General features: G+C 46.5%; 2 protein-coding genes across 3 annotated transcripts; both read left to right on the top strand.

Moving 5' to 3' along the window:
* The first annotated feature begins 774 nt into the window (after nt 1-774).
* Nucleotides 775-4513, top strand: LOC129340736 (crk-like protein). Its single transcript, XM_054995693.1, has 3 exons — nt 775-2393; nt 2577-3032; nt 3790-4513. Exons 1-3 carry the CDS (start codon nt 2220-2222, stop codon nt 3913-3915), a joined length of 756 nt encoding a protein of 251 aa, XP_054851668.1. The 5' UTR covers nt 775-2219; the 3' UTR covers nt 3916-4513.
* A 2215-nt stretch (nt 4514-6728) lies between these two features.
* On the top strand, nt 6729-19726 carry ALDOA (aldolase, fructose-bisphosphate A). 2 transcript variants are annotated; one of them, XM_054992916.1, is made up of 9 exons: nt 6729-6833; nt 12991-13116; nt 13242-13453; nt 14903-14957; nt 15105-15265; nt 16379-16462; nt 16631-16805; nt 18768-18967; nt 19270-19726. In XM_054992916.1, the coding sequence occupies exons 2-9, from the start codon at nt 13005-13007 to the stop codon at nt 19363-19365; spliced, it is 1095 nt and encodes a 364-aa protein (XP_054848891.1). In that variant the 5' UTR covers nt 6729-6833; nt 12991-13004; the 3' UTR covers nt 19366-19726. The 2 variants fall into 2 exon arrangements, with proteins under 2 accessions (XP_054848891.1, XP_054848892.1); XM_054992917.1 differs by lacking the exon at nt 6729-6833 and adding an exon at nt 12113-12138.
* Nucleotides 19727-20545: the final 819 nt, after the last annotated feature.

Below are 20545 nucleotides of genomic sequence, written 5' to 3'. Positions count from 1 at the left end.
TTTTACCACTTCAGTGTTATCATTCTGATTCGATTATTGTGCCAACAGGAGGCAAGCTGATGGTGAAGTCTACACATTCTTATTTAACATGGAGGGTGGGTGGAGTCCTAACCTTGCTGACCATTTTCCTAAAGTGTTCCAAATAACGCAGAAATAGGTGTATGGGTTACAATGGTTTAAGGTTGCTCTTTAGCTCCGTATCTCCCTCTGCTTCTGTAAAGCATTGATCAAAATGAAACCATACCTTCAATTAAAAACCCTAGGATGTTAGGAGAGTGACTTCGAACTGGTCTTTTGCTGTGCCTGCAGGTAATGGGGAAAAGGCAACTTGGCAGGGAAAGATGATAATCTTGAAGGTAACTGGAGAAACCTTTCCAGATTTGAATAAGTAGATAAGCATATACAAATGAAAAATGAACCTTGTTTTTGTCCTAAAGGGAGAGCACTAGTAACACAACGTTGTAAGGTGAGGCTCAGTGTTTTTTTCCCATGGTTATCCTAAGAAACAGCTTTTAAATATTACACTGGATAACTGCTCGAATCACTGAACATTCTGCTTTGCAGCACCGGAACCCTGAGAATTAGAAAGCCGCCTCCATCTTGGAACTGGGTGAGCACGCCCATAGGCAAGATGATGGCATTCCCTTCAGTGTGGCTTCAAGGCCATTTTTGCCAAGCCCCAAGATGGCTACCCATCTCAGGATGAAAGAGAGGGGGGTGCGTCACTTTCCCATCAGCCCTTCTGTGGCTGCAGCCAGGGTTGCGGGTAGAGATTTGAGCGAGGGGAGGGGAGGCTGGCTGGGTGGCAGCTGGAATTCTTGGAGTTTGATGGGCTCGAGAGGTAGAAATGGGAGCTAGGATGCCTGGGTCCTCTGAGTGGGGAGTGGGGGCTTAATAGGTTGCAGAAGGGGGAGCTGGAAATCGTTGAGTTTTCCTGGGAGAAGCGACGGTATAAAGGAAGGACATGTGCAAACTAGAGGGAAGAGGCTTTATTGTGGCGCTGTTGCAGAGTGGCACACTGAAGAGCATTTGTAGGGTGCACGGCTGATGTGCTGGGTGCATTAAGGGAAAAGGTTGCTGAGAAGAGTTGAAGGGGCTGCAATGCAGTATCGGGGTGTTCTGTGAAGATACTGGGGCAGTGGAGTGGGAGATGTAATGGGGCAAAGGGTTGCATTATTTTAAGGGGTGGTGTTTTGCTTTGGGGTGGAAGAGATCCTGGCTGGGCAGTTGGGGATAAGATTTGGGTGGCTTGGTGTGTGTTGGATGATCAGCATTTGGGGAGGTTGGCTATTTCTAGAGGGCCCATTGATTATTTTGTGGATTGGATTCTCTGTTGGAATATGAATTCCTTTTAGGGCATATACCTGTGAATTGGTGTGTGTATAATTTTAGGGCTTTATAATTCTGTAAAAGCTATTCTGTTAATTTCATGGGTCTGTGTGCTTTGGCATTTGGGAAACGTTAGGCTGTGAGAGGGATAACTCCCCCAAACCTTCACTTAAAAAATACACTACTCCATCCCATTTTGAAGGTGGTGATTTTCTCAGTGGAGATGAGAACTGGCCTGATATCACTTTGCTGGGATTTCCTCATTAAATGAATGGGTGTGTACGAACTTAATTCACCAGATGCACCCCTTAATATTGTAGGAACTTCCGGGTGCCAGAGGATTTAAAAAGCTGTACTTATTCCCCAGTGGATAGTCCATGGAGTAATATTGAAGGTTACTTGCCAGAATTTGTCTTTGAGTATCTGTTTAGTTGACGGAAAGCTGTGCTATAATTCTGGAAGTTTTGTATTAAATTGGAGATGGAGAAGAACTTTGGGACTACATTATTTTGTGTGACACCCCATTAATCTCAACAGGTTCATTTTGGACTGTTGAAGTTTTATTTGTGTTCCTTAGAGGTTTCTTTCAAGTTTGGAAACATACTGTAATTATTGGGGGAGGCATTCTGGTTACTTTGGGGATGTAAGAAATCTTGGGTGGAGTTATACAATACCAAGGAGTTACTGTGTTCTGGGGAGTGGGGGCTGGATTATTTAATAGTTGTGTGGAATTTGAGGGAATCAATCCCTGCTAAATGGAAGTCGGGCTCTAAATATTCAACAGGCTGATTTTCTTGTTCATAAAACCTACGCCTGAACACTAGGGTGACTTTATCCATTTTCTTGAGAATAATATTGTCAAAGGGGGGCGGTGGGTGTTCCACCGCCTGATGTGCCTCCAAGCCATGTCAGCTTTTGGGGATGCTCATGAATGGTATATGGGAGCTCTGAGCCGGCAGGAAGCAGCTGCATGCCTCCAGGGACACCGCCATGGAACCTTCTTGGTGCGGGATAGTACCACATGCCCTGGTGACTACGTGCTCTCTGTCAGTGAGAATTCCAAGGTGAGTTCTGAGCCTCAGTGTCTTTGTGGGAAAAGGTGCTTTAGAAGCAGAAGGATGGTGCTGCAGTTGTTGAAGAACTCAATGGTATGGGTTTGGTTGCACATGAAAAACAGGATTTTGGCCATGTGCATGAGAGTCGCAGTATAATGACAACCTAGTTCTGTGCTGTTCTGTCTCCACCAGGTCTCTCACTACATCATAAATAGTCTCCCGGGGCGTCTACGGATTGGGGAGCATGAATTCGACGGCTTCCCTGCTCTGCTTGATTTCTACCGCCTCCACTACTTGGACACTACCACCTTGGTAGCCCCTGTGGGTCGGGTCATGGCCCCTGCATCTGCTCAGCCCCCTCCTGCTGGCGAATGGGTGCGTGCCCTCTATGACTTCGTAGGCCGTGATCAGGAGGACCTCCCGTTCACCAAGGGGGAACCGCTGAGGGTGCTGGCTAAGCCCGAAGAGCAATGGTGGACAGCGCAACGTGCGGATGGGCGTGTCGGAATGATTCCTGTGCCATACGTCCAGCCCTGTCCATATGCTCACCCCAGCAGCCATGGTGCCCCTCGCCACGCTCCAGTAATCGCAAGAGCAGTGCAACGAAGGGTGCCAGGGGCCAATGACAAGACAGCCCTGGCCTTTGAGGTGAGTCTTGACGTGACACTAATTGTGACAGGATCCAGAAAGTTACAACAATTGCATGCAGGGGGTATGCTCAGTAGACCTGAGTCTGCAATAACAGTGGGCTGTACCTTCAAGTGCTAGCTGCCCTCACACACCTGAACAGAAATCCTGACTGGGTCTTGGAAATTTAAACTAGTTCAGATAAAATATTTTAAGTGGCTGCATTTGCAGAATTTGGGGATGATGATTGCAGATATGAATGCTCATGAAGCAGCATAGTGGTTGAGAGAAAGAGGCCGGCATAGTACATTCCCAGGGGCAAAGGAGAAATTATTTGGTCCTACTTAAATAAATAAAATACACGGAGTGCAAAAGGCCCATGCAATCTCCTTTATTAGACTGTTCCCCCCAGCCCACTGCTTTGCTAGATAACAACATATTCTCTGTGATCATGAAAGCTCAGAACTTTAAAAACAAACAAACATAGGGCTATTGGGAGTGGGGGGTTGTCACTCCTGGTCATCAGAAATAGAAAATATTTCTGAGTAGCGGTATTGGACAGATGCAAACCTGATACAGCATAGCACCATGATCCTTGTTCGGGCAAGGATGCGAAGCTGCAACTGATTGGTTGAGGGTGTATACTGCAGAAGGTATTGAATGGGAAAAGATAAATTAAGACTGGCAGCCCATCTGTTGTGGTGAGGGGCTAGGGATAGGAAATGACCCCCTCTGACCTTTGCTCTCTAATCCCTGGTGTCTTGTTGATGCTCTACAGGTGGGTGACCTCATTGCTGTTACCAAGATGAATGTCAATGGCCAATGGGAGGGAGAGCTGAACGGGCGCCGTGGCCACTTTCCATTCACCCACGTCAAGGTCTTGGATCCTGAGGAAGCCAGCTGAGCGTTTGGTGTAACTGTGGAACTTTTGATTTCCCCTGTGGAGGTGACAACTCCTAGACTCTGACCCACACCTGTGAGCTTCTGGTCATCTTGAAAACCATACTTCCTTATACAAAACCTTGAATTTTGACCTTCCCTTTTGGATGTTATGGAGCATTGATTCATTGATGCTCAAATGCTTGGATACTGACTGCTTCTACCACCTTGAACTCCTTGTCTTATAAAGATTGCTCCTTGACTGACTGTTCTTAAATGCTGTGGTAGTTGACCTTCTGAACGTTTACCTTTTATGGACTCCTTCATAGTTGTTCATTAGGAATACTGACCCTTTGGCCTTGTGGTTTGAAACTTGGTTATGTGCCCTTGAATCTTGCAGTTCAAAATCCTATGACAACCCTGCCCCCCACATAAGCTCTGAGCCTTTACTGCTGCCCTTTGGGCTTTGGTTGTTGACCTCTTTACTTCTTTGTGTATTTTTTGTTGTTGTTGTTGACTTTGCTCGCATGGGACAGAGGACGTGCTTGGCTTTGGTGGAGGACGGGATTCCCACCCCACTTGTTTGTTCCAAACTGCCTTGTTAATTAAAAGTTTCCTGCTAACTATTCTGTGCCGATATTTACTCCTGGGGAAGAGGGCAAAGGGTGAATGTGGGAGAAGAGTGGCAGTGTTGCTACGGTAACCAGCATCATAATTCAGGCCTAGAACGTTGCCATAGTAAACTGGATCCAAGCCTGTTGCTGAAGGCAGAAGGGAGACTAATGCCGTTATTTCCAATGCCTCTTTTGGCCTTCTTGGTTTCCACCTGTAAGCTCAGTGATGTTTCTGCATTTTGTGGGAGTCCTTTTTCATTTTCCATGTTATGCCAGCAGCGTCTGTGGAACAGGTAAACCACATTATTCGGTGTTGGTTTTCCTGAATCTTCCTATCCAACTGTTTCTCTTTGGCTAGTAGAAACCCGATTTTGATAACGTTATCTAACAACACTTGTTAGTATAATCAGTATTTCAGAGTTTCCAGTATTGTGCTATTTAAAGGATACATTTGAATGGCACAGTGAAATTAGGCACGTTTGAATACAACCGTGTTGTAAGTATATTGATGACAAAGGCACAGGCATATATTATTTTATGTATAAAATTATAAGGACAGTTCAGCAAGAGATGGTGATGTTTAACATACAACGTTTGGAACCACGTGGTAGGCCTTACTTGGGAAGGGAGTCCTCAGGTATACAGAGAAATATGACTTTACTGATTTAAAAAGACACTTCCCAATGACCTGATGAAAACTGAATATGCTCTAAAGACATGGAATATTGCCAGCAGTGGGGGAGGGAAGAGATGTGGAAAGTAGCCTGTTCAAACTCCTACCATCCTAGGGGGAGGAGATTTCCGTAGTGGGGAAGTTGCCCCATTATTTATCCCTGCTCTCAGTCCTTTTGAGCCCCCAGCTTGTAGATGTATAAACAAGTTATACTTTCTAGGCAACAAGAAAATGCAGGTTGTCTTAAAATTCTGCAGTTTTTGACTCCACCCGCCTCCAGGAAAGCATTCTGGTCGTGCTGGTACTCGTTCCGTGCTTCACCCTGAGGCGCTGCTTTTATGTACTGTAAAATGAGAATACCTTTTTATCAGAAGAATGTTGGGGCTGGTGCTCGCCTCCTGCAGGTATGATGCCTGTACAAAAACAGTTGGATTCTGATTCCAGCTGCAGTCTAATTGGTACACACACACACACACACACTCAATGAATTGCACATATGTGGTTCAAAGTTCTAATCTCCAAATCTGCCTCAACTCTCCAGGCCCCAGATTTCAAGAATCTGTGCTTGATGAAGCCAAGTTCTGCCCTCCAAAGACATTCCTTTTATTTTTCCCAATTGCACGTCGATGACTGATGCCCGAAAGTCTTTTGGAGCCAAGGAAGATGTGGTGCAGAGCGGTAAGCGGCAGTACTGCAGCCCAAGCTCTGCTCACGACCTGAGTTCGATCCTGGCAGAAGCCAGGTTCAGGTAGCCAATTCAAGGTTGACTCAGCCTTCCATCCTTCCCAGGTCAGTAAAATAAGTACCCAGTTCCCTGGGGGTAAAGTGTAGATGACTAGGGAAGGCAATTGCAAACCGTGCTGTAAAAAGTCTGCCAAGAAAACATTGCGATGTGATGTCCCCCCGTGGGTCAGTAATGACTCGGTGCTTGCACCTTTACCTTTTTTACCTTTAGCATCTAAAAGACCAACTAGATTTCCAGAGTATGAGCTTTTGAGAGTCAAAGCTGAACTGGGCCAGAATCTTGCTCTTCTACTGCAGACCAACATGGCTACCCACCTGAAACGCTCTTTTGGAGTTGAGTTGCAGTTCCCTGTGGGGGACAGCAGATGGCACTGGGAGACTTGAGATCCTGGGGCAGAAATTGAAATCCTTTGGATCCCTTTCAAGAGAGTACTGAAGGCACCTCAAGGGACTTGGAGATGGAGGGTGGGGGTAAAGTAGCCTCATGTGGCCTTCCTATTGGCCGGGGAATAACAGCTTGTGGCAGCCTTGTGTCTTCATGCTGGCAGTCACAAAGGGTTGATACACTGGACTGCAGGCTGAGATGGGACAAACTGAAGCGGCAACAAACGTGGTTGGGATCGAGCCACATTTGGGGTTGGGGGAGTCCCTCAACACTCTCAGCCCTTAGCCCCGTGATCGTAGCTGTTCCTTGCTCTGCAGGGAATGTCAAGTGCCTCATGTTTCACATTCCCAGATCCAGAGGCCCAAATTTAGCCTGCCCTGCAAAAGGCCAGGGGTTAGAGAGAAGGTTAGTGGTGCCCCTCCCACCCACCGGCCCGTTTTTATAGCCCGGCCACTGCCTTAGCTTCTGCCAGTCACCCAGCACCCTCCGGAGCCGCCGTGTCTGCCAGAGCCCCCGCTACATCCACGGTATGCAGGAGCTGGAGGCGCGGGTGGGGTTGGGATGGTTTTGGAAATCCACTTTCGAGACTGGCAGATCTGGTTTGAAGAGGGCCTATCAATACTGAAAGAGCTGACAAGGAGAAGCAGAAGGATCTGAGGAATTGTCTACAGATAAGGGGAACATGGAGGGGTTCACTAAGGAAATGGGGTGCTGGGGCTGATTACAAAAGATTATAAAAAAGCATGCTTCTCTGTGCTAGTCTGAATGCATTGCAAATAGACCTTCCCTTTAAAAGCCTGTCTTGCTGTCTTCCCCTTCTCTGAGGGTGCCATTTTAAAGGGTTTTAAGGCAAACATTGGTGCCCATTCCCCTCCCTCCTTGCTTTTTCTTCCCTTCGTATTTGGTAAGGCCTGAAACAGCTATCCTTTATTCCTGCCAAGAGTTCTGGCTTCCCCGTTCAGGAGAAGATGGGAGCTACTGAACCTTCCCCTTCCCTATCCATCACAGCTGTTTCCTCTAACCCCTATCATGACTTGCAAAAAGTCTTATGCAGTTGCTGGTTATTAGAGGAAATAATGTTCTCCTAATCCCCTGGTATCTGGGGCATAGGAGCAGAAAGTGGGTTGCTGTCTCAATCCTTCCGCTATTGCTTGCCCAATCTGTCCGCTCTAGGCTTTGATGCTTGTGTATGTGTGTGACAGAGAGAGCTTCTGATTTTTTTTGTCCTGTCAAAACTATGACTCACCTTCGCTGCTCCTTCAGGTGTCTCCCTGTCTCCCACCCTGTTTTTTCCATGCAAGGCAGTTTTCCTAAGCAGAAAATGTAACCACTGACTACAGCATCCACATATTTAACTGGAATGTTAGTCTCCCTTTGAACAGAATGTATATTGTGTGATTTTTTTAAAAAAAAATGGCCTCCTGCTTTGCATTCTGCAATAGAGATATTTTGACCTTCCAAAATAATTTATTGTAATATCACTAGTGAACACTTCTAAAATAGGACCCTTGATAGCAGGGGCTGTACCTTTTTCTGTCTAGTTTCAGGAAATCTAGTTGGTCTTTAAGGTGCTACTGGATCCGAAGCGTGCTCTTTTCTGTTTACTAAGCATCAGCTCACTGTGGATTGCAGTTGCTTTTTGGGGGTGGGTCTGCTTTGATTCTGTACATTTCACCAAGTGGTGGTAGTGTAGTGCAGGACATAGGAGTATTTCATCTCCTCGCGTTGGCTGCTTTCCTCCTGCTCTACAGTTAAAGTTGCCAGCTTGTTGGGGGAGGGTGGCTGTCATGCCTTTAACAATGATCATGATAAAGCTTTTCCTAGTATGGAGATGAAGTGATGGGGGGAAAGCTTCACATCAGGAGATTCTGCCTGGCAGGCAGCTTGTAAAAGATGCACCAGGAATGCTGCCAGTAAAACAAACCAGCAATCTGAACCTTGTCTGTTTCTCCCGTTTTGTTAAATTGTGGGGCTAGTAATTTTATAATGGGGGGGGGGAGGTTTGATATTTGAAGATTGCTCAAAGCAGTGTGAGCTTTGCAGGATTGGGGGGGGATGGGAGAGGTGGTGCAGAGTAAACTGAGATGATTGTGCCCAGGAGGAAAGGGGTGAGTTATGGGCCCTGCAGAATAAGCAGCTATGTGCCTAGGCTGCTCCTCCCCCATTTTAACAGATGAGTTTGGAGAATTCAAGTGGTGGTGATTTTCCCCACGCCCAACAGAGTGAGGGGGTAGATTGCCCTCTTTATAGCTGCATAGCAGGTTGTCATTCAAGACAGCAAAGCTGGGAGGGGGAACAGAAAGGGTGACTTTATTTGATGAAGGTGTGGGGGAGCTAAGGGAAGAGGAGAGAGTAAGTTAATAACAGTAGAGCAGTGACTCTAATCTGTGTTAGGAACTTTAAATGCAAGATCAAGACAGACTGATTAATTTTTGTAGGGTCCTGGATGGATAGGGGGTGGGACTTGTGAATGAAGAAAGGGAATAGGGGAATGTGAAACGGATGGTGACCTTTCTAGCCTCCACTACGTTTGGTTCTGATAGGGCAGCCTCCAAATAGCCTGATTTGCTTGTCAAAAAAAAAGGGGGGGTCCCAGTGAGGAAAAAAGAGGGCTTCCCTCCCAGCCCCCTGCCGGGTTGCTACGTGCTTTCCTGCACAGAGACCAGTGACTCAGCGGTTACCGTAATCAAGCCAAGAGAAGCCCTGTTTGGATTTTTAGGAACTGGGCTGGGAGGGCTCTGGCTGCGATTTGGGGGACCAGGCAAAGACAACTTTGTAACCCTATGTCACCCTGACCTCGCAGGTGGCTGGCCTTTCTCTCCCGTCATCAATCAACTAGTAGCTGGCCTCTCACTTCCCAGCAGTTAGGGTGTTATATAATCCAGTTTGCCTCTCTGCCAATGCTGGGACTAGTTCAGCTTCTGTTCCATTTGCTGCTTACACACACACACACACAAAGAGGAACTGCCTCCCCCCCACCTTCTGGAGAGATGTCCCTCCATGCTAGCATCCACCTCATACATGTACTTCTAATATTTGGCTTGCATGAATGAATTCATCTGCCTTGGTTTTCTATTTAAAGTTCCTAATGTAGATTACAACGCATACTTTTTATAAACACGCATTAAGAAAATGAGCGTGGAGGGGGAGCTACTCTCTGGCCACTCTTTAACCGCCCTGATTATAAAACACAGCAAGTTAATTAAAAGTGTCTGCTTTAAGTGGTTCTTTCTGAACTTCCTTTAAATCAAGGGTGACTAGTGGCTCAGGAAGGCAGATAGAAATTAGCGCTTAATTTCTCACTGGAGGGAAGGTTTGGCTTCACCCAAGTCATGCCCTCTAGTTCCAGTCCCCCTCCCCCACAATTAAGGAAACTGGTGGGTCATCTGATTCATCAGCAGCGAGCAAAGGCATTCAGCTCATGTTCAGATGCACTCTTGGTTAGGATTTCACTGAAGCAGAACCCAGTGGAAACAAATTCTGGGGAAAGCCCTGGCTGGAACTAAGCTCTGGATGGGATTCAAAATGGGGCAGATGCTGTGACTGAGTTAGTTTAAGGCTTGGAGACATTTTTACAGCTGGCTTGTTTGAGTGTGGATTCTCAGCATTATCTTCTAACTATCTCTGACATCTTTGCCCCATCGCTTCACTGTTTACAGGTGTGGGGAGAGCTTACAGGCTGCAGTGATGGGGGCCTCTTAAAGCACCCTTCTCCCCCCCCCCCAATGAATCCTGTCAGGCAACTAAGTCATGTCAGCTTCGTTAGCTGGTGCTCTTATCAACTAGCACTCTGACCCCTTGACATCTCTCCAGGTGGGTTGAAGTGCATTGATTTCAATGGATTTCAATTTCCCATGCAATGGTGCATTATCTCCTTCCTGATATCTCAGGCATCCCGCTTTCTATGTTTCCCCTCCATCTCTGAAAGTTCGTTTCCCTTTCCTCCATTCCACTAGCGTTTCCTTATCGCGTCTCTCCCTGCCCCCCCGCCCCCAATAGTGCCACACCACTTATTTCTCTTGCACAATCATCTCCATGCCTGGCTGTGTGCAGCTAAGCCCAACCCTCCTGGAATGGGGAGATCCAGAAATAGCTCTGTGTCCTTCAGAAAAGGACAGAGGAGCTGGAGAAGGGGGGATCGGGTATCCCCTTGAAAGGTCAATTCTGAAACTGGAAGAGCAAGATTCGAGTACTGTAGCACCTGAAACTGGAGAGGGTGTAAAGGGAAAAAGACCCCTGGAGCCACGAATTTGGCTTCTCCCCTCCCACAGCAAGGCATGCATTTGAAGGACCCTTCATTCCTTAGAATGACTAGAGTGAAATTGTAGGTAGGGGGTGTCAGGTCATAGAAAAATACCTAAGGCAAGAATTTTATGTGGCTTCCACCCCTTATTGCTTAATACAGGACTCTTCACTCGGTTTAATTGTAGTTAGCAAAGAGGAATTTACAACGGAGGGAGGGATTAAAGAATTGTATAAGGGTGGTTTTGCTGCCCTTTAATTGCAAGTTCCTGTATTAGATATTCAAATCCCTATTAATTACTGCAATGAAGGGATCAAGATTTCGAGGTGTGATCTTGTATTAGGTTGAAATTGTGGTAGAGCTCCTTCGGCTGGTGATGGGATATAAACTTCAATAATAATGCAAAAAAGGAGGGTCTGTAAGACATTACAGGTAGTGGGAGGTAGTCTGGCCTTCCAGACTCTGAGGGGCTGGGGCAAGGTCCAGTTCTCTTCACCTCTCTCTCAACATTCCCTGCCTCCCGAAGCATCATTAGATCTCATCAGGCCTGCTTTAGGAAGGAGAGTCTTTATGTTGGCTAATCTGCAAGGTCCTATTTTTTGGTATACTGGCCTGTGTGTGTGCGTGTATGGTTTTGCTGTTCTCTTTTTGGCAAGGGTCTAGCCACCCCATTATTATTTGTCCAGAGGAATTAGCCGTGTTAGTCTGTAGTAGCAGACTCTTTTCTATTATTATTAGTATAAGTCTGTCACTATACGATGTTTACACTGGGCAATTTTATTTTCCTTGCTCCACTATATCACTTCCATTCATGGCCTCTTTTTCTCTCCTCACCCCAGCATTTGTATACATACCCATTTCACCTCCTTCACACGTTTATCCCCTAATTTTTTTAGCAAGCTCATATTTGCTACTGTTGCGTAGCTTGTACTCGGAAGTCCGACGAATACTATCCCCGAGAATACATAAGACTCTGATTTGATTACGCAGCCGCTGGTGAGGCCGCGTATATCAAACCTTTTTCTTTCCATGGGATTAGTTCCAGGTGGGTAGCCGTGCTGGTCTGTAGTAGAAGAGCAAGATTCGGGTCCCATGGTACTTTAAAGACTCTCGAAAGCTCATACCCTGGAAATTTAGTTGTTCTTTAAGGTGCTACAGGGCCCGAATCTTGCTTTTCCTTGGTGTGTGACTCAATAAGAAGGAAATAGATGCAGAGGAGTTAGCCGTGTTAGTCTGTGGTAGCAAAATCAAAAAGAGTCCAGTAGCACCTTTAAGACTAACCAATTTTATTGTAGCATAAGCTTTCGAGAAAGAAGGAAAGAATTTCTTCGCTTCCTTATATTTATATAAATACCTCCATCTATTGGGGGGGGGGGAAGTACTCGGGCTCTTTAAGTCTCCTCCCCGCCTCCTCCCCAATGAGTCAATTTCACACCCTTTTCCGCCTGCCTGGGCTACATGACGTTCGATTTCAGAACGTTGGGCTTCTGAACGTTCGGCTGCAGCTCTTCACACCGCTTCCGCGCGTCCCACACCTCGGTAGTCTCCTTCAGGCCGATTGCCCCCTCAAACGCACACGTTCAACGAAGGTGAGGGAGATAAGAGGTCGTTTTGATTTTGGGAGGAGGGGGCAAGGTTTTCTAAAAAGATTAAAAAGCGCTTATGGATTTTTTTAAAAAAATGTTTTTCTAGTTTATAAACTACAGAAAAAGGTCTTAAAGAGAAGTAAAATGGAGACGGTAAAATATGATGGGGGAAGGGAGGAGAACGCCACGCCGGACGGGATGGGATGGCGGGGGAGGGCTAGAAGGCAGTCACGTGGTGAGCTTTAACGTGCAATTGTTGCATGGGGGAGAGAGAAGCCACGGCTTTTATCTAGCAGGAAGGGAAAGGTTTATAGTTCCCCGTTGTAAAAATTCCTCTTCCCCCTCTCCACTCTATCCGCTTTGCTGCCAAATGTTCGTTTTCCCAGTTCTCCAGGAGACCCCTGGGCTGGGTGGGAGAGGGGAGAGCTTGGCGCATCGAGGACGATTTTATTTGCTTTACTGTCTCGACACCTGGGGTGAGGGGCCTGTGGGGAGAGGGGGGAAAGCCTCTGTCCTTGAAACGCCCTTGGCCTGATTTCTGTTAACTTCTCGCCTACTGGAGAGTTCGTTTAAAATATGCAGCTCTTCATGCCTTTGATTTGGGAATTCCTCATCTCTGTTGAGCGATGATCTTTGCAGCAACTGGGAGGAGCAAAGCTGCAGCCCCTGCTTTGCCAGCCTCTGTACAGGCGTGAAGGTCGTTGGTCTGACCCGAGTGCCCGACTTTTTCCTGCAAGCTGCCGGGCACTGGAGTGGGTCGATGCAATGAGACAAGTGTAAGGCCTCTTGGTGCCGCTAGGGGACGTTGTTGGGTACCACGTTGCGAGGCTGTTCATGTTTGCCTCCCTTCTGCAGTTTAGTTGTTCAAGATGCCTCACGAATACCCAGCCCTGACCCCTGAGCAGAAGAAGGAGCTGTCAGACATCGCCCACCGCATCGTGGCACTTGGCAAAGGCATCCTTGCTGCTGATGAATCCACTGGTAAGAGCCACAGGTGCCGACTGGAGGGTGTGGGGCTGGAAGGGAGGGGAGGAGGCAGGATGGAAGTTTAACCCCCTAAAGGGGCTGCAGTTTTGATGGACCCGTCCTGTTAATCTGCCCCTTAGGCAGTATTGCCAAGCGCCTGAGCTCCATTGGCACAGAGAACACTGAAGAGAACCGCCGCTACTATCGGCAGCTGCTCTTCACTGCCGATGACCGTGTCAATCCTTGTATCGGTGGCGTTATCCTCTTCCATGAGACCATGTACCAGAAGGCTGATGATGGACGTGTGTTCACCAAGGTCATTAAGGATAAGGGTGCTATTGTTGGCATCAAGGTAAGCAGCAAAGATACCCTTTCCCTAAAATCACCATCCTCTGCTCTGGAGATTTGTGTTTAGAAAGGGTATCTTTATTTATTTACTTTGTTTATACCCTGCCTTTTTCTCCCCCAGTGAAGATCCAAAGCAGCTTACATCGTTCTCCTCTCCTTTTTTCCTTGCAACAACCCTGGGAGGTAGGCTAGGCTGAGACGGTGTGACTGGCTCAAGATCACCCAGCAAGTCTCTGTGGCAGAGCAGGGAATCCAATCTGGGTCTCCAATATCCTAGTTTGACATTCTAACCGCTACACCATACTGGTTCTATGTATGACCTTGTAAGGGGGGGACTTTAATATTTAAGGCTAGCTCAGACCTGTAGAGTGTCAATGAATGGGGGATGGGGTCAAAGAAGATTAATAATTAAATTGCATGTTCACATGCTGCTGAACTAATTCGGCTAATTTATCACAATAATTTGTGAAACTGAAGACTGCACAGTTTTCCTCCATTATTAAAGTGAAAGGAGGAAGAAGATTTTCTGAATGTCTCTCCACATAAGACTTGAATTGAAGAACTTTTTCTTAGTATAATCTGTTCAAAAGAAGTATCTTAGCTGCTAGTTATCAGTACAATCTTCAGCAGAACTACCCACTGGTTTCATAATGGGTTCCAACTGGAATAACTTTGGACAGCATTGCACCATTAATCTCATATGTTTCAGTTGTTAAAGTTGCGTGTAAATAATATTGGAAAGCATTTTTGGGTGACACCCATTTGTCTTAGATGAGACAGCCCCCTTGTGAGAGAGCGCTTCTTTTCTAAGGTTATATTTGTGGCCCAAATTTTCTGTGAGCATGTACATTAAAAATAATTCAACTTTCTAAAAAAAACCCAAACCCAGCTACAACCTTGCTGTCAGATTGTGGGTAGTTCTTTAATCAATAAAAATATTGCAAGACTAATTCCAATCCTAATTTCTTTTGTGGGGGGGTGGGAATGCAGGAGGTGCTATTTAAAGGGGGAAGAAAGTGAAAGCAGGAGAGGCCAGGACTTAATGGGTCATTTGGGAACAGAGCAGGGAGTTTCTGCAGCAGGAGCACACACATAAAATAACATTATTGGGTTCTGTTGAGCTGGATTGATTGATGTTCCCTCTATCTCTGCTCTCCCATTGCTGTAGACTGGAATCTCTCACTCAAGTATCCATGCAACCATTGTGGTGCTGACTCCCACAGGTGACTCAGCAGCTTTAAGGATGAAATGAGTCATCTTTTGCTTGTACTACTTGACTTCTGAGAAGGGAAGGACCCCTTGGGCGACACTGGTGGTAGAAAAATGGGAAACAGTCTTCCTAAAATGGTTTTCTGAGAGATCAGATGCATCACTCTAGATGAGAGAAGAGTTCCAGGAAGTAAGCGACTGGACTATAGCTTGACTGACTTCCCTCTCGTTTTCTTTCCTCCAGGTTGACAAAGGTGTTGTGCCCCTTGCTGGAACTAATGGGGAGACCACCACTCAGGGTGAGTTGAACATGTGCATGGGACAAATTTTGAGAAACTACAGAACCAGTGAGAGGGAATGGGCAAACCTGTGATAGCAGCTGAGAGTCTGTCGGTGGCTTCCTCAGGAGCCTGTCCTTACTGTCCTCCCCTCCCTCCACCATGCAGGTCTGGATGGCTTGTCTGAACGCTGTGCCCAGTACAAGAAGGATGGAGCTGACTTTGCCAAGTGGCGTTGCGTCTTAAAGATCACCCCAACCACCCCTTCCCGTCTGGCCATCATGGAGAATGCCAATGTGCTCGCTCGCTATGCCAGCATCTGCCAGCAGGTGGGTGCCAAGGGCCCCTCAGAGCAGGGAAGCACATCTGAACTGGATAATGGTCATCTCCCCCTTGCCATGCTCTGTTGGTAGTCCATGTGAAGTCCTGTGTTTGGGGAATTCCTCACTAGTTAAGGGCACATGCATTGCAAGAGAAACTGAATTCTGTCATCTCTCTTTAAAGGCTGTCATAGAGCAGGTTTGGGGAAAATCACTGCCTTTTGAACCATGGGGGCCACTATCCACAGAGAACACAAGCAAGCCATAGTTCATTGGTGGAGCTTGGAGAACATCGTAGGTTCTCTCCCTGGCATATCCACTTAATTAAATTAATTAATTAATTAAACAAGGCCTCTGGTAGGAGGACTGAGGAAAGTCTCGGGCAGAGACTTTGGGGACCTGCCACCAATCAGAGGTGGATGAATATCAGAAGAAGGCAGATTTCATCAGATCTGTCTGATGGACTGACCTGGGCAGCTCCTTGCACTCAGTCACAGTGTGTTGCAAGGTGATGGTGGTGGTGTCTGGCAGATGAGTAGTCTTCGCCAGCGGCTGCTCTGGAAAATTTCCCAAGGATATGAGTGTCCTTGTTTTGCCAATAGGTGGAGGCCGTCTTCTGCAACTGCAGTACCCACATGTTGCTACAAGGGGGCAGCAAAGAATCTGAGTATCAGACTGCCAGCCGCAAGATTTTTTGGGTTTTTTTACACCAGCCAACTCAGCCATTGCTGGTCATATATGTGTGTAAAGTGCCGTCAAGTCACAACTGACTTATGGCAACCACTGCTGGGGCTTTCAAGGCAAGTGAGAAGCAGAGGCCTTCTTGGTGGTCTCCCATCCACGTACTGACCCTGCTTAGCTTCCAAGATCTGATGAGATTGGGCTATATGATGCCATCTTTCCTCCCATTGATGGTCATACATGGTAGTTTTTAAATTCTCTAATCCTGACAATGGGAGATTCCTCATAGGAAGAACATGTTTCAGCCTGTTGAGTTAATGTTTTGGTATATAGTTGACTGTTGGGCACCCTGCACTTCCTTTCCTTTGGCATCTTTACATGTGTGCTTATTTGATACATTATCTAATCCTTCCCCCGTGCTGTCTCTCGCTTCCCCTCTAGAATGGGATTGTTCCTATTGTGGAACCCGAAATCCTCCCTGATGGTGACCACGATCTCAAACGCTGCCAGTATGTGACAGAGAAGGTGAGATAGGAAGTGGGAGGAGTCTACTGACAAGGGGAGGAGCTTAATAAGTTAAGTGGTTGTTATCTACTCTTCCCGTCCCTTCAGGTTTGAGAAAATGGGAATAGACTTTGTTTTATGTACAAATATCTCCAAATACCAACTTCCTATTCCTTCTGCTGTGCACAGGTTCTGGCGGCTGTGTACAAGGCTCTGAGTGACCACCACGTCTACCTGGAGGGGACTCTGCTCAAGCCAAACATGGTGACACCTGGTCATGCCTGCACCAAGAAATACTCCGCAGAGGAGATTGCCATGGCAACGGTTACTGCTCTGCGCCGTACTGTGCCACCAGCTGTCACTGGTAAGAAAAGAGTACTCCCAGCACTTCAGAAGTACTCAAGTCTCCTAAGCTTGTGCAGTTCCTTAGTGATATGGTAGCTTCCAGAAACCCTTTTGGACGTAACTGGTGGCTGTGTCCATCCTTACAGAGAAAATTCAGTTGCACTTCTAAAAGTTTGTGTATAGCTAGCAGTCTTGTGTCTGCAACGGTACAAAGGAACTACGCGTGCAATATGGCCATATACCATGAAGTGGTTTTTACAGGCTTCCATATTTATTTATTTAAATACTTATACAGTACTCTGCTTTTCCCAAAAGGAACCCAAACTGGCTTGCACCATTCTCCCTCCATTTTATTCCCACAACAGCCCTGAGATTTGTTAGGCTAAGTCTGTGATTCAGGGAAGTTCCATGGAAATCTGGCTCTCCCAGATCCTAGTCTGACACTCTAACCCAGTGGTTCCCAAACTTCTTTGGGTCACCACCCTGTTGCTTCTAGAATCTCATCTCCAGTGTCCCCTGCCCTACACTATAAAAAGCAGTTTGCACAACCCACAAAGGAAGATAACATTCATCACAGTGACAACAGTTTCTCAAAATGTGGTATGTGATTACTAAAAATCCTGATAATTTCCACCAGATTTCAGCACCGTGCAGAGGCAGAAACTTGAAGCAAGGAAGATATTTTGCTCTAGGTCAATCATAAATAGGTGAACAATGCACTGGAAAGGGCCCACCTCCAGTGCCCCCCTGCCACCCCTTGCCTCTTATTGACCCCTAGGTAATCTCCCCAAAAGGGGGGGGACCCAGTTTGGGAACCACTGCTTTAACCAATATGAGAGGTGTGCACCAAAAAAAGGTAGTCCGAGTCCTGGATTTAGGGATGAAAAATCCAGGTCAGAGTCTCTGATCTGGGTTAAAGAATTCCAGATTTATGGGGAAAATGTCCGGGGGGGGGGCATTTTTTAAGCAAACTCCATCAAATTTGCAGGGAACCAACTCCAGACTGTCCACTAAAGACCCTCCAAATTTCAGGAAGATCAGACCCCAGGTCTAGTTCTATGAGCCTCTGAACAAGTTTCCCTTAGACACTCTCCATTTTTTCCTATGAAAGAAAAATTCCCTAGGCTTTTAAACTCCATGGCTTGTCTCTCCCCACCACCCCTGTTGCTTGGGATTCTCTGATTTGACATTAACTCCCTTGCAAGCTTAACCAACAAAGTCCAACAGAACCAAATTGCAGCGAGGAAGCCAATGTCGGACTAGATAATCCTTCTACTGAAGCAAGGCCAGCAGCTTGAAAGGCTCTTTTGAAACTTGGGCAGGGGCAGAATGGGATGGGAATTCACTTTGCCTGCTGCTTCCTCACCCACCCTGCCAACCTCATGCTGCTCTCCTGCAGTGATGTAGAGCTTGTCCCCATTCAAAGGAGCTTGGCTCCATTTTTATCTCTGCCTCCTCACTCTGAGCTGCTTGACTGTGCTGTGACTGCCTGTAGCAACTACCTATAGCTGGATAATTCAGCCCAGCGGAGTCCAGCTACCTGGGTCAGATCCGGGGTTCATTCTGGGGGACCAGCATAGCTGGATTAGGCCAGATTGCCATAAATCTGGCTTTTTTGCTGTTCACAGACCCAGATTGCACACCCCTAACCACTACACCTTGCTAATGTGTGAATATGGTCCAAAGGATCTACTCTCCTATCCTGTTTCTTCCTGACTCCAGCCTACTGCTTGGACAACTTTTTGCTTTATAACCTCCCATGAACCTAAAACTGAACTCAGAGGAACTTAGAAGAACAAGGATTGATTATCCTCTGATCCTAAAATTCTCCACCATCAAACTACTAACTACTTAATGGAAACACTTTATTTTTCTCTCTCCATCTTTAAACTTGCATTTCAGCAGATCTTAAAACCTAAGTCCTGCATCTTTTTTTTTTTTTTTGGCTGCAGGTTGCTAACCTTCTGTTTCCTGTTCACAGGCATCACTTTCCTGTCTGGTGGCCAGAGTGAAGAGGAGGCTTCCATCAATCTTAATGCCATCAACAAGTGCCCCCTGCACAAGCCATGGGCCTTGACCTTCTCCTATGGCCGTGCCCTGCAAGCTTCCGCCCTCAAGACCTGGAGTGGAAAGAAGGAGAACACCAAAAACGCCCAAGAGGAGTACATCAAGCGTGCTTTGGTATGCCTTGTGCAGACTCCCAAATCCTTAGGGGAGATGAGCACATTAGAGGGAGGGGGCTGGATGTCTTTCTACCATTTGTATGTATGATTTAACTCCCCGAGAGACTCTCAAAGAGGTGGTATCTGAAACTTAGGATTTTGTTATTATTACTAGCATGATGGTATGGGGATTGTTCTATGTTATAACTCAAGGTTCTATGTGTCTTTTCTGGGGTCCTAATTCATAGTCAGTAAGCTTAAGAGGCAGCAAATGAGATGAGTGCCTATTCTTATCCATGCTCTTTTTCCCCCCCCTCGCAGGCCAACAGTCTTGCTGCCCAGGGCAAATATGTTCCATCTGGTCAAGCTGGATCTGCTGCCCAAGAGTCCCTCTTTGTTTCCAACCATGCTTATTAAAAGTGGGGTCTTGGCTGCATTGTCTGCTCTCACTTCCGTTTACTGCATTGTGCCTGAGCTACTGTGTTGTCCCCTGTTTGTTCTTCACCTATTGTTCCCATGCTCCTCCCCCCTCCTGCCAGTTTCTCTAGTAGGGAAAGCTGGAAGTCTTCCCATCCTTGGCCTTGGAAGAACACACAAGTCCTGGCTTGTTCCTTTCTCTAACTCCATCCTCATCTTTGTATGCTTGTTTGTGACTTCCGGCTTTTCCCTCTGGTGACCGACGACACTCCTGGTCCGTGGCCAAAACATCCAATTGTCTCCGGAGCTGGGACACCTGACTCCCGGACCGCTAGAAATAAAGAGAATCTATTTAAACATTGCCACTGTGTTTTGTTCTGCCAGAGAACAGCAGCAGGTATAAGACCTGTTTCCTTTGGTTTTCCAGTGAGCTAGGTTCTGTGGTTTAAGATTCTTCTGTGTCATACCTCAAAAAATACAGTCCACATACTACCTTTTATTTAAGACCAACCAAATGGCACTTGAGTATGTGAGCATTTGAGTTCATTAGAACTCTCCATCAAGCTGAATGCTACAAAAATGCTTAAAAAGAGCCTGTGGGGCATAGAGGGGTGCTGTACTGTCACGGCCTTTCTTTCAGTGCAGGAATCTAAACTTAAGTTGTCTTCCTTTTTCTCTACCCTAAGCCCTTGAGAGGAATACTTGTATAGCCTGATACTTATACGTCTCTGTTTGTTCAGCTGTGGTAGTAACCATGGAGCCCTTGGCTTTTCATGCAGTCAACACACTAGACGTTCTTGTTACCTACTTTCAGGAATGCATAGATGATCATGCTTGTTTATGCATGAGCCCCTTGCCTGGGATGGAAAGAAGTGGATTGTGTGAAGGTTCCTCAAGGCTTCACAGCTGCCTGCCTTTAACTAATATCAGACCCAAGTTAGCAGTGATTTTTGAATATTGCAGGAGGTACAGAAGAAAGACTTCTGGATTGAGCCAAGCTTGTTTTATTAACCTGAAAAATCAGCTCTATTAGGGACCTCTGAGGTCAATGTATGAAAAGTTGCCAAGGATAAACTGCAGCCCTGTTAAACTGGGGATACTGTGGGCAACCATCAATTACACCTTTTGAGTGGTCTCAGTTTTAAAAGATTGTAATCCTCTAAGCACTTCAATATGTCTT

Source organism: Eublepharis macularius, chromosome 12 (assembly GCF_028583425.1).
Source record: "Eublepharis macularius isolate TG4126 chromosome 12, MPM_Emac_v1.0, whole genome shotgun sequence".
Classification (NCBI taxonomy): Eukaryota; Metazoa; Chordata; class Lepidosauria; order Squamata; family Eublepharidae; genus Eublepharis; species Eublepharis macularius.
Note: the sequence above shows the minus strand (reverse complement) of the source record. Positions and strands in the feature narration are given on the sequence as shown.